The 13832-nt window shown below is 41.3% G+C and overlaps 1 protein-coding gene across 2 annotated transcripts in view; it reads right to left on the reverse strand.

The window, feature by feature from the left end:
* TLK1 (tousled like kinase 1) overlaps nucleotides 1-13832 on the reverse strand; it is a 136908-nt gene that overhangs the window by 60240 nt on the left and 62836 nt on the right. For both annotated transcript variants that reach the window (XM_018569579.1, XM_018569578.1), the window contains exon 5: nucleotides 249-367. In XM_018569579.1, the coding sequence (XP_018425081.1) occupies nucleotides 249-367 (119 nt within the window). The remainder of the gene's footprint in view (nucleotides 1-248; nucleotides 368-13832) is intronic.

Raw genomic sequence — 13832 nt, forward strand, 5'->3', positions numbered from 1 at the left:
GGGGGGGGGTCCCCTATTAACGTATCCTTTGAACCAACATCATTTCGATCCTTCACAGCTAGTCAGGTCTACAGTTGGGGCCCAGCTGTCTGAAAACAAACTGTCAGTCTTATGTACGGTACACCTGTTGGCTTCAGCCAGTAAAGGCAGAAATTTTGTTACATCAACTAAACCTAAATAATCAGAAGAATGTTGCCTACCAAAGCAAAATGATTCACATTTAAAAAAAAAAAAAAAAGTTCACTCACTTTTGCTCCAACACTACAACTCCCAGTGCTTCCAGTACTGCCACTGACACCTCCGGTAAATCTGGCCTCTAGCAACTCCTGCCTTCTGGGGTCCAAGCTTTGGAGTTCATCCATGACACCTACAAAATAATACACAAACATTAGATCGCAGTGCTGCAAGCGGTTTTAGTTTTAGGACACAAATATCATATGAGATATATCATGTGAGATACCAGCTTAAAATTGCTGACCTTCATAGGAGTTCACAAAAATGTAAATGTCAGTGCCCAAACTTAAACAAAACTTCTCTGCAAATAAAAGACAAAAAAAATCAACAAACTGGAATTGTGCAAATGCGAACAATGGAACCATCATTGAAAGAAGTCCCTTTGCTGAAATTATCGCTAGAAGAAATCAGATCATACATCCATTAGGGGGTGATTGCAAGAATCCGTGATCCAACACTGACAATTGTCGGACAGCAGCCTAATCTGTAACAGATCGGGTATTAAACACGTCCCCAGAAAGTTCTAATCCTAATTTGATCATGACCATAAACACATGAGGTCTAATATTCAAAGATGAACGGCTTGGGATGTTCACACCAATTGATCTGGTATTTCTGTGGAAGTTAAAAAGGAAAAAAAAAAAAGATGATAACAAAATGATTATTTTTGACCCTCCCAAAATGGAGGCCTTGACATGTTTATTGGAAGGGAACCTTTAAAAGAGAACTATGGGGTCAGTGTTTTTCCCCATAGTTCTCTTAAGGGTCACGGGAGGACATATACTAACCTCCTCCCGTGACCCAAAAGCTTAGTATAACGCGAGCTACAGCTCGCGGTATACTGAAGCGCCGCAGCCAGGACGGATCTAGACAATGCTGTCGAGATCCACCCAGCTGCGTGAATGACAGCTGACTCTGCCTAACCAGAGGCAGAGCCAGCTGTGCCTGCCCCCTCCCAGTTCCTCCAATCAATGCTGGAGGATCAGAGTGAGGAGGGGGGGAATCCCTGTGGGGAGCAGTGACTGATAGTCATCGCTCTCTGCAGGGAGATGATCGAGAAGTGAGCGAGTGACGATATGTGTTTGCTCACCCTCCGATCTATTGAGCCAACGAGTGACAGTTTAATTATCACACGTCGGCTCGAACTATGAGGCTGAGTGATTTTCACTCCCTCAAGGCTTGTTCGCACCATATCTGTTGAGTGGCACATGTATGGTGTGAACGGGGCACATAGACCACGTGTTTTCTATGTGCATTGTTCACACAACACATGTGCGGCTCAACAGATATGGTGTGAACAATGCCCTGACCAAAGAAGTACAGAGGCTACCCTTCTGAAAATAGCAGTTCACCGGCTGTCATGCTGATCCCTTGTCTCCAGTACTTGGAGTCCCTGAAAAAAGGCCGACTTACCTGATCCACATGTTTTTCCCAGATCGGTGTCTAAAGCTGGCTGTACACTGGTAGATTTTCCTATGAATGTTCATAAGAAAAATCTAATCAGAACATTCGATAATGCCATTAGAGACTTTTGAAATGTCACTCGAAATGTTGTTTGGTTTTAACATTCGATTTTGGAAATAATTGAGTTTCCCAAATGAAAACCACATTCACTTTTAGAACTTTGTTGGTTCAAGACAAAGTCACATAACTTTTTTTTTGCCACTTTCGTCAACTGGACGCCATTAACAATTAGAAAATTGATGTTCCAAAACGAAATTCTAACCACGTGTACGCAGCTTTAGAGAGCACGGAGATCAGAGACAAAAAACGAATTGGCTTTTTTCGTAAGATGCTGTCATGTTTCAGACAAACACAGGGTGACGCCAATAATAACATCAGTTCTCTCTATTCACAGATTTCTTTTTAAGATAAAAAAAAGTAACAAATCCAAAATTGTCTGGTAGAGAAATGAAAGCTGCCGTGTGATTGGTTGATCTGGGATTCTGCACACCATCACTATATAATGAAGTCCCATGAGATGGATTTCTGTAACACTGGATAGAGAAGCAATTATTAGTACTGGGGGAAAAAAATGACAGGCTTGTCCACCGTCACCAAGCTGCAGACCTGCAAGTCATTCAACATTTCCATCAACTTCCTAATAAACGCACCAAAATCCCATCATTCCCTCTGCGTGTTCAGTTCCTACAGTCAACCAGCCGCTGAACCACAAAAGGTGTCACTGAGCTCAATTCACAAAGCCAACACACCAGGACAAGGAGACTGATTTTCAGTAACGTGACGGCTGCACTCGCTGGAGTCCAATGAGATTGGACGATTACTGTCACATGACTAAAATAAAGAAACTGCTCTCCATCAAAAAAAGTATCTTTATAACAAAGATACTTAGTACTTGCGCCAAAGCTTTGTGAACGGAGCCTGTTTTATAAGATAAGCTGCCACATAAACCAGCTTCATTCAGTGACAGCACGCCATCTGCGGTAAGACAATCCCGTTCAATCAAATATTTAAGATACATTCCATGCAAATAACAAAATAAGCATTCAAGTGCCAAAGGAACGCAAGATCCTAAGCAAGTGATTTAGAATCCTGCGTTTTAGTAAAAGATCACCAACTGCAGAAATAAAATTGGAACATTGCGCAGCGCATGCCGCTGACATTTTTTTAAAGCCATCCCTGGATTGTGTACACTTCCCATCACAACGGTTCACTGCATCCTATATGAGCATCCAACGGGCGGCAAAACGCACGTGGAAGCTTACATCAAATGCACCAGCGCTGAATATGTACTTGCCGGCTGCAGACCTCTGACCAGGGGCTACTAGCCCTTTAAGCATGGCCTAGCCTGCCAGTCAGTGCAGGTCACAGTCAATGTGACAGATTTTTTTGCTGGGCATCACAGGAGGCTGGACATGTAGTGCTGGGCCCTAGCCTCAGGCCTCGGGAACACTGCACCTACTATACAACACTGTGCACATCCAGCTTGCAAAACAAAAAAAAAGTGACACACTTCTATTTATACACCTTAAAAATAATAATAAAGTTTATACACATTTAACGTTTCTATTCTGATCAGTACTAATAGCCTGCTGTGTATGTCAGAAAGTTTATTTATATAGTTTTACATCATTCTGATGGAGGGCACTAGAAGGACTGAAATAATCCCACAACAATGAGGGGAACTCAGGAAAACTGGAGCAGACACAATCTGGAGCAGTTGCCCATGGCAACCAATCAGCTTCTCTCTTTCATATTCAAAGATTAACTTTACAAACTGAAGAGAGAAGCTGATTGGTTGCCATAACAATAAGTTTTCACAAACCCCCAACCCCCCCCTTCTGAAAGCAAAGACACTGCAGAATAAAATGGCGGCAGTTGCAAATTTTTACATTCTACATTAGCACAACTCTTTATCAAACACAACATTTTAGTTAAAAAAAATACATTGAGGTGGAATTTATAAACGGGTTTGACACAAAATTTTAAGGTGCAAATACCAAAACGTCATGGCAACTAGTTTTATCTCTGTTATGCATCTTTTTTTAAATGTTCTTGTGACATATTAACTACTTGATACCTGGAGTGTTTACACCCCCTTCCTGTCCAGGCCACTTTTCAGTATTCAGCGCTGCAGTACTTTGACATTTATTAATTAATGCAACGCCGTACTGAAATGCATTTTATACCATGTTTGGGGGACACATAGAGCTTCCTTTTGATGGTATTTAGTCACCACTGGGGGGTTTTATTTTTTACTATAAAACGAAAAAAGTACAGAATTTTTCTTTTTAAACAGTTTTCACTATGCTATGAAACAATTTTTATTACTCAGTTGTTTGGTAAAATATAAAAGACTGGGTCATATCGGTTAAATAGACACCAAACACATAAAGCCCTAAAATTGTACGTGCCCTCAAAAACCTGCCATACCCAAAATTGGCCATAGGTGACGATTTAAAAGCTTTTACCGCCCATCAGTTTAGTGTTATCAATGAATAATGGCCCTACATTTATTGCTCGCACTCTGATGTTCGTGGTGATATGTAACAAGTGCGGCGCAATCGTCGTTTTCACACGTAGGCACAACCAATGCATGTTTGCATGTGTATGTGGGGGCGGGGGACTTTTTAAAAACATTGTGTTTTTTTATGTGCAACTTTAATTTTTTTTGTGACTTTCATTTTTTTAAACTTTTTTTTAAACTTAACTTTATTGTTATCACATAGGGTGCAAAGAAGCCCCCTCTGTAATATCAAATTACAGTGACAGGTGCTTTTTATGGAGACATAACGGGTCCTAGAAGACCCCTAATGTCACCTAGGGACCCCAAAGAAGCTGAGATCTGTACCTGGAGAATGACAACTGAATATAGAAGTGATGTAATAAACATCACCCCAGCACTCAGAGAACAGGGAGAGGAGATCAGCGGGTGATCATGTACTAATCTACCTGAACACAGCCGCTGTGCCCGTCCCGGACCGGCACCAGGCACAGCAGACCAAGGGACATGCGGATAGGGGGCGCACCAAGTGAGGCACCACATACAAGCAATTGGGCGGCTCATATGTAAACAGCCATTACTGGCTGTTTCAAATTTTGACAGTTTCCCGCATCTAGAAGGCTCCGGTCTGGCCATTTATTTACACCCGCTGGGTGGGAAGCGGTTCATTTTTGCGACTCACTGCACATGTTTTGTGACATTTTGCCTATTTGCATTTTGCATAATATTTCCACTGCATAGTATCTGTGTCCAGCATTTACGACAGTAAAATATATACTATATAAATCCTGTGTAATAATAATAATAATAATAAAAGACCTCCAAACAGACGCACTTCCGAGAAGAGCTCCTGACCACTTCTTAGGGTGCCCATACATTGTGCGACATTTGCACAGTGGGTGCCACTGTCGGCACCCTTTCAGTCGGCATCCCTCAATCAGCTGATCAAAGGAGCCTGCGGAAAATCTTCGTATGATCAGAGCCGGCAGCAAATAAGCTGCCGGCTCTGTTCGGGCATTCTGTCTGGATTCAATGCAAACAGCGGGATTCCTCGATCGGCACGCTGTTAGTGTTGATGGAGGAATCAGGCCAACAGTGTATGGCCAGCCTAAAACTATGGCAAAGATGACTCATGCCCTCAAGTCAGCTGAGTGCCTTAGGGCTATTTAGCTGTCGCCCAGGAGGTTCCGTGCAAGCTTGGGACAGTTTACAGACAGAAAAATATAGAGACAGTTTTGAGACATTTCTCCTTATGAAGGCATTTAGGAATGAAAGTAAGATAATAAACCTGTCACTATATGCACTAGAAATAAGGGATACGACAGTATGAGAGACGCAGATAATGCGACCACATTGATAAATTCCCTCCCACTACAGGTAATTTTATTGCCCCAGAACACAATATAATATCAATTATTTTTGTAAAATATAAAAGATGAGTTTACCACAAGTAAATAGATACCCAACATGCCCAGGTTAAAAAATTGCGCGCTTCCATGAAAAGAAGACAAATTACGGTACCCCAAATTGTTCATAGGCGGCACTTTAAAAGCCTGTACAGGTCATCCGTTTATAGTTATCTATGGATATTGGCAATAAAGGAGATCACAAGCCCCCTATGTGATAGAATACTAGTGGTGACAGGTGCTCTCTAAGGTGGCATTAGGGATCTATTAGACACCTAGTGTCACCTCTCCACTCTAGCTTTTCAAGGGCAGATCACGCTCCAATAGCTTCTTGACAGCTGAGGGACCGGAAGTGATGCATACAATCAGAGTCTGTTTAAAGGGGCCCGCTGCCAGCCGCCTATGACATTCATCGGGTTAAAGGCTAAAGTTGGGTTTACATGGGTAGATTTTTGCACGAACATTTGTATGAAAAATACAGTCTGATGGATCGATAATACCATCAAAGTAGGAATGCACCGATACCAGTATCTGGGCATTTTCACGAGTGCTTGTCATAGTGAAAATGCCCTGATACTAAAGGCCGATACCAGCCCTTTATATTTTAACCCCTTCATGACTGAGGCCCTTTTTTCAATTTTTGCACCCATGTTATATTCCACATTTTAGGCCTGAAAATGATGTAAAACCAAAAGCTTGCATCAGGTCCTGAGCATCCACCTGGAAAAACCTAGACAACATGTGAACACAAGACCAGATAGCAGCCTTCCATATCTGGGAAACAGTTGCTGGATGCCAAAAAGCCCAAGAGACACTCACAGACCTTATAGAGGCTGTGCACCTCAATAAGAATGGGGTGGAACATTATCTTTAAGACCATAAGCTTGAAGAATGATCTGTCTGAGCCACCGAGAAATGTTAGAGCAAGGACCTGATTTCTCTTTATGGGGTAATGACATTTAATCTAGAGACAGTGAAGTAAACAGTGGCAAACTGGTCCTTGAAACAGGAGAGCCTGCTGATCTGGAAGAGACCACAGAGCATCTGCCAGAAGTTTGAACAGGTCAGAGTACATCTGCCTGGGCCAGTTCGCAGTTATGAGGATTACCGGAATGCCCTACATCTCGAGGGTAGGCAAGGAAGGAGTTTCAGAGGAGGAAAAATCTTGATCAGGTTGTACTGATCTTACAAAGTCAGCAGAGCATCCAATGCTTCTGCCATACCCCACTTATATACTAGTATACTGATATACCCCACTGCTGTGGCATTGTCCAACTGGATCCTGATCGGGTGACCCTCCAGTCAGCATGTATGACGCTACAGGGACAACCAAATCTATTATAGCTCCAGAATGTTTATAAAGAGATGAGATTACTCTGGTGACTAAGTCCTCTGCACTGATAAACTATCTAGAACTCCTCCTCTGCTCTTTAGGCTGGCATCCACTTTGATGATCTTCCAAGACAGTGGGAAAAAGAATCCAGAGTTGGATTCCTGAGCCACCTGGCTAGAGATAACCTGGTCATCAATTTCAGACGAGTCGGCTATGACAGGCCGAATCCATGCAAATTATATAATGTCTTCAGATACAAGATGGGGTGGATGCCCCCTTTTTGGTTTTGGAACAGTGAAAAGGTTGGCGTAAAATCCCTGAAACCTATCTGTCTTTGGAGCAATGGCAATGACTCCATGGAGAGATTTGCAACAGCAACATGAAGGTCTGCTAGTCTCTGCGGAGACACAAGCAAGTTTGATGGCATGAAACGCGAGGGGGCAGAGAGCAGAAACCACTTCTCTTACCCAAGCATCTGAGATGCTTTCTGATTAAGTGTCCACAAAGGCCAACCGAGTTTGCCTCATTTTGGAAAGTGGGATATCTCGTCATGCCCAAGAGAATGTATCTGAAGATATGGGATATTCAGGGGCTCAGTTTGCAATTAAATTGAGCCCCTGCCTTGCATTTGGAGGTTGAAGCCTGGGAGTAACGAAAGGAACTCTTTTTGGGCTCAGAGGGGAAAGGAATCTTTCCAGTGTGTGGCTTAGGCTTCTTTTGCTGCGGCATAAGAGTACTTTTACCCCCAATTACATCCTTTCATGCCCAGAGACTCACCAAAAAGTCATGCACCAGATATAAGGCATGCATAACAAGCTTTTTTTTTTTTTTTTTTTTTTTTTTTTTTTTTTTTTTTTTTTGTGTTTCTGTTCCACAGACAAACATTTCTGCCAAAGAGTTCTCTGCATATAAACTGATAGCAGACTCATTCAGAAAATAAGACAGACAATCTAAGTGCTTTACAAATGTAGGATCAGTAAAGATAGTGGCTGAATCCTTTGACATTAGTTTAGTCCAGGAGTTTCTCAGTCATCGTACAGAACAGGTTCAAGTAAGAAATGTACCATAAGTGTTTTAATAGTCTTGGGGGCCATTCAAGGATCCAGAACAAGTAAACGCACTAGTAAAAGCTACAGGTTGTTGATTTAATTTTAAAGTGGCACACCGATATGCTATCTTTAAGCCTGGGAGCTATGGCAGCTGGCTGTGATTCCTCAGGAACAAATGTATCCATCAAGAATTTGTGAGACATTGTTAGACAGAGCCTCAGCAACAGAAGGCTCAGAGGCTGCTACAGCTGCATGTGTGCCTGACACAGATTCCGGAGAAGGCGATGAAATACAGTTATGGTCTCTGCGTTCTAAGTCATAGTTGCAATTTGGCCCATAAAATCAGGCATATCTGCAAATAAATCCTCCCTGGGTAAGGCAGAGGTGGGGGCCACACCCAACAGAGCTTATGAAAACTTCAAGGAGTTTATTGACTCGAGCAGAGAACAATGATCCAGGCAGGTGGTGTCAGGACACTGCAGGCTTCCCCAAAAATGATAGTGGATCATGAGCTACAAAGAGCTGCTTAGTGGGACTGCTCCCCTTGCGCTTGAGATCCAACATGTTGCACTGCTTAACAGAGGCAAAACACCAAGTGAAAAACTTTGGGCACCTTGAGTAGCCAAAAATCAGCTGCTGAGAGCAGGATAGGATCAAATGGCCATAGGTGACCAAGTCACTGTAGGTGGCAGAAAGGACCAACCGAGGTGGTACTGCGTGTGTCTTGCACTTTGGAGCAATGGCAGAAATAAGCTACCTCATGCTGAAAAGGCAGGAACAGAGCACAGAATGCATGTCTGACCCTCAAGCTACTGGCACAGCACTTAACTGTCCAGCGCGTTAACCCTTTCCACAGAAACCAATGGAAAAAGGGGTTATTAATGGTGCTTAACAGTACCAATATGTGTAGTAGCTCACGATGCTGAGCCCGCATGGTGTACTCATTAAAGTCATCAGAGACTGGGGCATGCGCCATGGCTCTGGATCTGGAAAGTGCTCTGTGGCTAACTACCACAGTATATGGAGGTCTGGAAATGCCACAAGAAGAGCTAACAGTACACAAAGTTCACAAGCAGTACCAAAAGTGTATATTCCAGAGAGGCCTTGCATACCACCTTATAGCTGCAGTTGTCCTAGGTAGAACATGATCCTATGCAGTTTTCACACGTAGAACATGATCCTATGCAGTTTCCACAGGTAGAACATGATCCTATGCAGTTTCCACAGGCAGAACATGATCCTATGCAGTTTCCACAGGTAGAACATGATCCTATGCAGTTTCCACAGGCAGAACATGATCCTATGCAGTTTTCACATGTAGAACCTGATTCACACCATAGAAGAATCACACAGCAAAAATGTAAAAAATGCACCAGTCATTAACAAACAAAAACTGAGAAAAAGGTCAGTCATAAAGGGGTTAATTGCTTTAGGGTTTCACACAGCCCTGTGGCAGGCCACGCCCTTCCCTCTTTGATTGATGGCAGAAGGAACCTATGGCTCCTCTGCCATCAGTATCCTCCCCCCGCAACCCGGAAGTTCGGAGAACGGAGGATCGCTTCGGGACCGGTGGCAGGGACAAGTGCAGCTGACAGGTAAGTGTGGAGGGGACTGGGGGGGGACTAGGGTAGAAAAAAAGTGCTGGGCCATTTTTACCCTAATGCAGAGAATGCATTAAGGTAAAAAACAGCAAGACCTTAATGATACTTTAAATGAGGATAAACAGAATACATCTTTGAATTTTTGTTTAAATTTTTAGTAACAGTTCACATTAGCTTGTTCTTATTTTGCCTGCAGTGAACAGGGAACCTATTTGGTTGACATATGTATGTACCTCAGGTGGCTATGAAGTATCCTTTATTTCTGGAAGTGATGCTTTTAAAAGAGGAGGGTGAAGGACATCCATCCCTTGGTTTGTTTTGGTCAATAAATTGCCTTAAAGTGATTTTTTTTTTTTAAGATGAGATGGTCCACACTTACAGTACATTATTCAAACATTCTTTTTGTAAAAAGTTGTTTTTTTTCCTCCTCCTGCAGCTGGTCACTAAACCGCTGATCTCCCTGTCTGTATGCAGGTGTCTCCTTCAGCTAGCCAGATGTTTATGCGTTCACGTCTGTGACCTGCACCTAGCTGTATGCGTCCATTGGCACACACAGCACACTGCAAGCTATGCCCCTGCTCCCTTCACCACTCTTCTAGCAACAGTTTGACTGAGGAGCCTATTGCTCTACTGCCCTCAGTACCCTCCTTTACAACCAGGAAGTTCGGGGAACGGTGGATAACTTCCTGGACCCGTGACAAAGGGTGATAGGTAAGTGTTTGGGACAAGGGAGCATGCAAAAGTACTGGGTGTTGTTTACCTTAATGCTGACCGTGCATTAGGGTAAAAAATGCCAACCCTTAGTATTGTTTTAACTGATATTATGAAAATCAGTTGCACAATTCTGAAGTGTCAAAGCTTGATTTAAAAAAAATTAAATAGGAATTTGGCTTAGGGAAAAATGCTCTTCTGTTCAAACTATCTATGACATGCCTATTTGTTTCTGTTATTTATTTTAAACAAAAGTAAGATGCAAACACAAATAAATCACCTCAATTTCCTGTCTCCATGACAACCAAAATGAATAAAAACAAGATGTGGCTGAACTTATTAAAATGAGAACAGTGAGGGAAACAAAATACTAAGACAAAAATAATTAAACTTTTGGTCCTCCCCTTATATTTGTAAATGTCATTAGAAGTAGTTATGTTACATGAAGTTAGCTTTAAGCTAAGATTTACTATTCTCTTAATCTGCCCATAAAGTAGCAGATTCCTTAAAGAGATCCAATATTTACTACATTAAATTTCTGGGCATTCCTTGCTGCATTCTCTTTAATATTAATGCCATCCCAAAGCTTCAAGCACTGGGCACCGGGTGGTTGTTGCCCTGGTTGTTAGATCAATGAATACGTTTTAAAGTTTTTTGTTTCTGATTTTCTAAACATAAATTTTGTAACTTGTCAAAACTTATAAAGAAAAGAATCTCCCCGTGTCCATTCACTAAATGCCTTGTATGCAACAGAGGTGCCTGGTATGGTGATTTGTCTGATGGTTCTAGATTAGCATCTTCAGACTTGAAGCTGGTAAGGCTGACAAGAACTTTGCTGAATACCAATATGTTTATTGTTGGCCATGTCAACCATTGTTGACCCTTTTTATTTTTTTTAAGACTTTGTTTTACTTTAAGGTTGAACTCCAGGCATAAAAAGAACTAATTTCCTACCTTAATCTGTGGTCACGTGACCAGTAGCCGCACAGTCATCTGATCTTCAGCACTACACTGTGGAAGAACGTGGCATGCTGATCGTGTGGATGCTGCCCACTTGCTGAGAAAAAGAGTCCAGAACAGAATTCATTGATAATGTCCTGATGTAAGGGGTTTCAACAAGATCTAATGGATGGATAGAGGATTGATCAGTCATCTGATCTTCAGCACTACAATGTGGGAGAACATGACATGCTGTTCATGTGGATGCTGCCCACTTGCTGGGAAAAAAATACAGAACAGAATGAATTGATCGTGTCATGACGTAAAGGCCGCGACAAGACCAGACGGATGTAAAGAGACCTGTACATAGAGTAGGGGGGTCTTAATACTATTTTTTTTTATTAAAAATGTCAGAATCCATAAGAGTGGGTAGAGTAGGAAATAATGGTGTTTTTTTCATAGAAATGGGGAAAAATACATTTTAGATAACAGTGTACATTGCCTACACTCATTTATAAAGTTGTTTTAGTATCTAAGTGCTTTGAACCACTTCTTTACTTTTAAAAGGATAATAAATGTAAAGCCATTTTCAGTTTTACAGAGCAGAACAAAATGTGCTGTTGCTGAAAGCTGACATAGGCAAATTAAAAAAAAGGAAATGTTTTAGATAATTATGGAATATTTTGTTATCAATATGAGCAATAATCAATAACAAAAAGGTACAAAAAGTAATCATTTTACCATAGCCTTAGGATGTTTTCTAGGACCTTTAGGGATAATCAAATATGCCTTATAATAATCTTTGATTCTATGGGTAACAAACAATTTCAGATATGTGTTTCTGGAAGAGAAAATATATCTATAACAATGCTAAAACAAACCTTGCAACTTATGATGCTGGAAAACGGCCATCACTTGTGAGCAATCCACTGAATATAAACAGATTTAATCCGCTGTGCTAAGTGGAACTTGAATGTAATCCAAAAAAACTCTTATACATTAGCTAGTGTAAGTCTGTATTGCGCGATTCTCATAAATCAAATTAAACACATAATCCAGCACTACTCGGTGCTCCTAATTCAGAGGTGTACAACCATTACTAGTAGTTTGAAAATAAAAATACCAAAATGGGTGGATCCTGAAATTGTATGGTCCTGGCGCTCCATGTCCCATAGCAAAAGAAAGCCCAAACTTATGAAACGATTCCTCTATCACTCCACTGATTGACATATTCTCCTTGGATGGATTTCAGGCACATAACTGTGATCATGTATAAAAAGTGTTTATAGATGCCTGGAAAGCCTTTGCAAGTAATAATCTTAAAATGAAGGAAATTTATCATTAAAGAAATGTGGAGGCTGCCATTACTGACCTTTTGAGGTCCCAGAGGATGTGACATGCCACTTTGCCTACCCACAGTGCAGCTCTCAGGGCCCGGCAGGCCAATTGCCATGCCCCAGCCGGAGGTGGGGTAGTTTACAAAGACTGTGCAAATATATAAAATATTGCTGGTAATTAGTGGAAAAATTTAGGGGGCAGTAGTGGGAGTTAGTCGTGCTGAAAATGAGTTCAGGCCCTGGAGGGTGCCAAGCATTTGGTGAGAAGGTCCAGTTTTTTGTTTTTTTTTACATATTGCATGTTGTTGCCTTATTCAAAATTGCTCCTACTAAAGGAGCAATGCTTAGCAAAGCAAAATCTAACTCTTCGGCAGAGTAATTGATCTCATACATTGTGATAGGGATGCCTCATACAATAATAAATATATATAGTTATTTTATCCATAACTAGGTGTCAACTTCTAATTCTGCTTGCAAAAAATTATTAAACAGCTAGACAGTCTTGGCTCTACACTACTGCTGGGCCCATTAGATGAGGTATCATCGTCTGTGGCCAACATTGTCTTTTTGTATATTGGTAAGACTGGCATTTTCATAATAATGTTACTTTAGTTTCTCCCATCCCAAAAAAATAGTTTTGCCACCCTCCATGAAGAAACATGACACCCAGGATATATTATATAAAGGTATTATAAGTAATGACTCGCATCCACTATGAAAAACAAAGGCTCATTTCAAGGATGTGCACACAATAAACAAATATAAAAATAATCCTGTCTGTCCAGAAATAATTAAATGCAGGCACAGTCAACTCTAGTGAGATTTGTTATCTAATTGAACTGTTTTTCTCACTTAATTCACCTTAAAGTGGAAATGCAGTGAGATGATAAATCATGCTAATCAGTTTGTACATGTAAGTTTGAGTGTTTATTTCACACTATAACATCCCCAGGTGATCTGAACTATGGGGTATGGCTGAAATTTTATAAATAACGAATAATAATTGCAATATCCTTCCATGACACCCCTAGGATTATGCCCTAGAGTATTCCGCTTTTCACAGTCTAATGCCATTTACAGATGCAGCCAAGAGCAAGAGAGATAGAGAAGCACACCATTCAGTATGATTGGTAAGCATGTTAGGAAAAAGGGAACTCCCGTTCAATAGTAGACATCAAACAATAATGACAAAAATAAAATTAGGCTTGCAGCTGAACTCCAGTGTTTTCTTTATTGACTTGCGTAGAAACCCCCCCCC

The sequence above is a fragment of the Nanorana parkeri genome, unplaced genomic scaffold, assembly GCF_000935625.1.
Source record: "Nanorana parkeri isolate BGI_ZX_2015 unplaced genomic scaffold, ASM93562v1 scaffold1361, whole genome shotgun sequence".
NCBI classification, from domain to species: Eukaryota; Metazoa; Chordata; class Amphibia; order Anura; family Dicroglossidae; genus Nanorana; species Nanorana parkeri.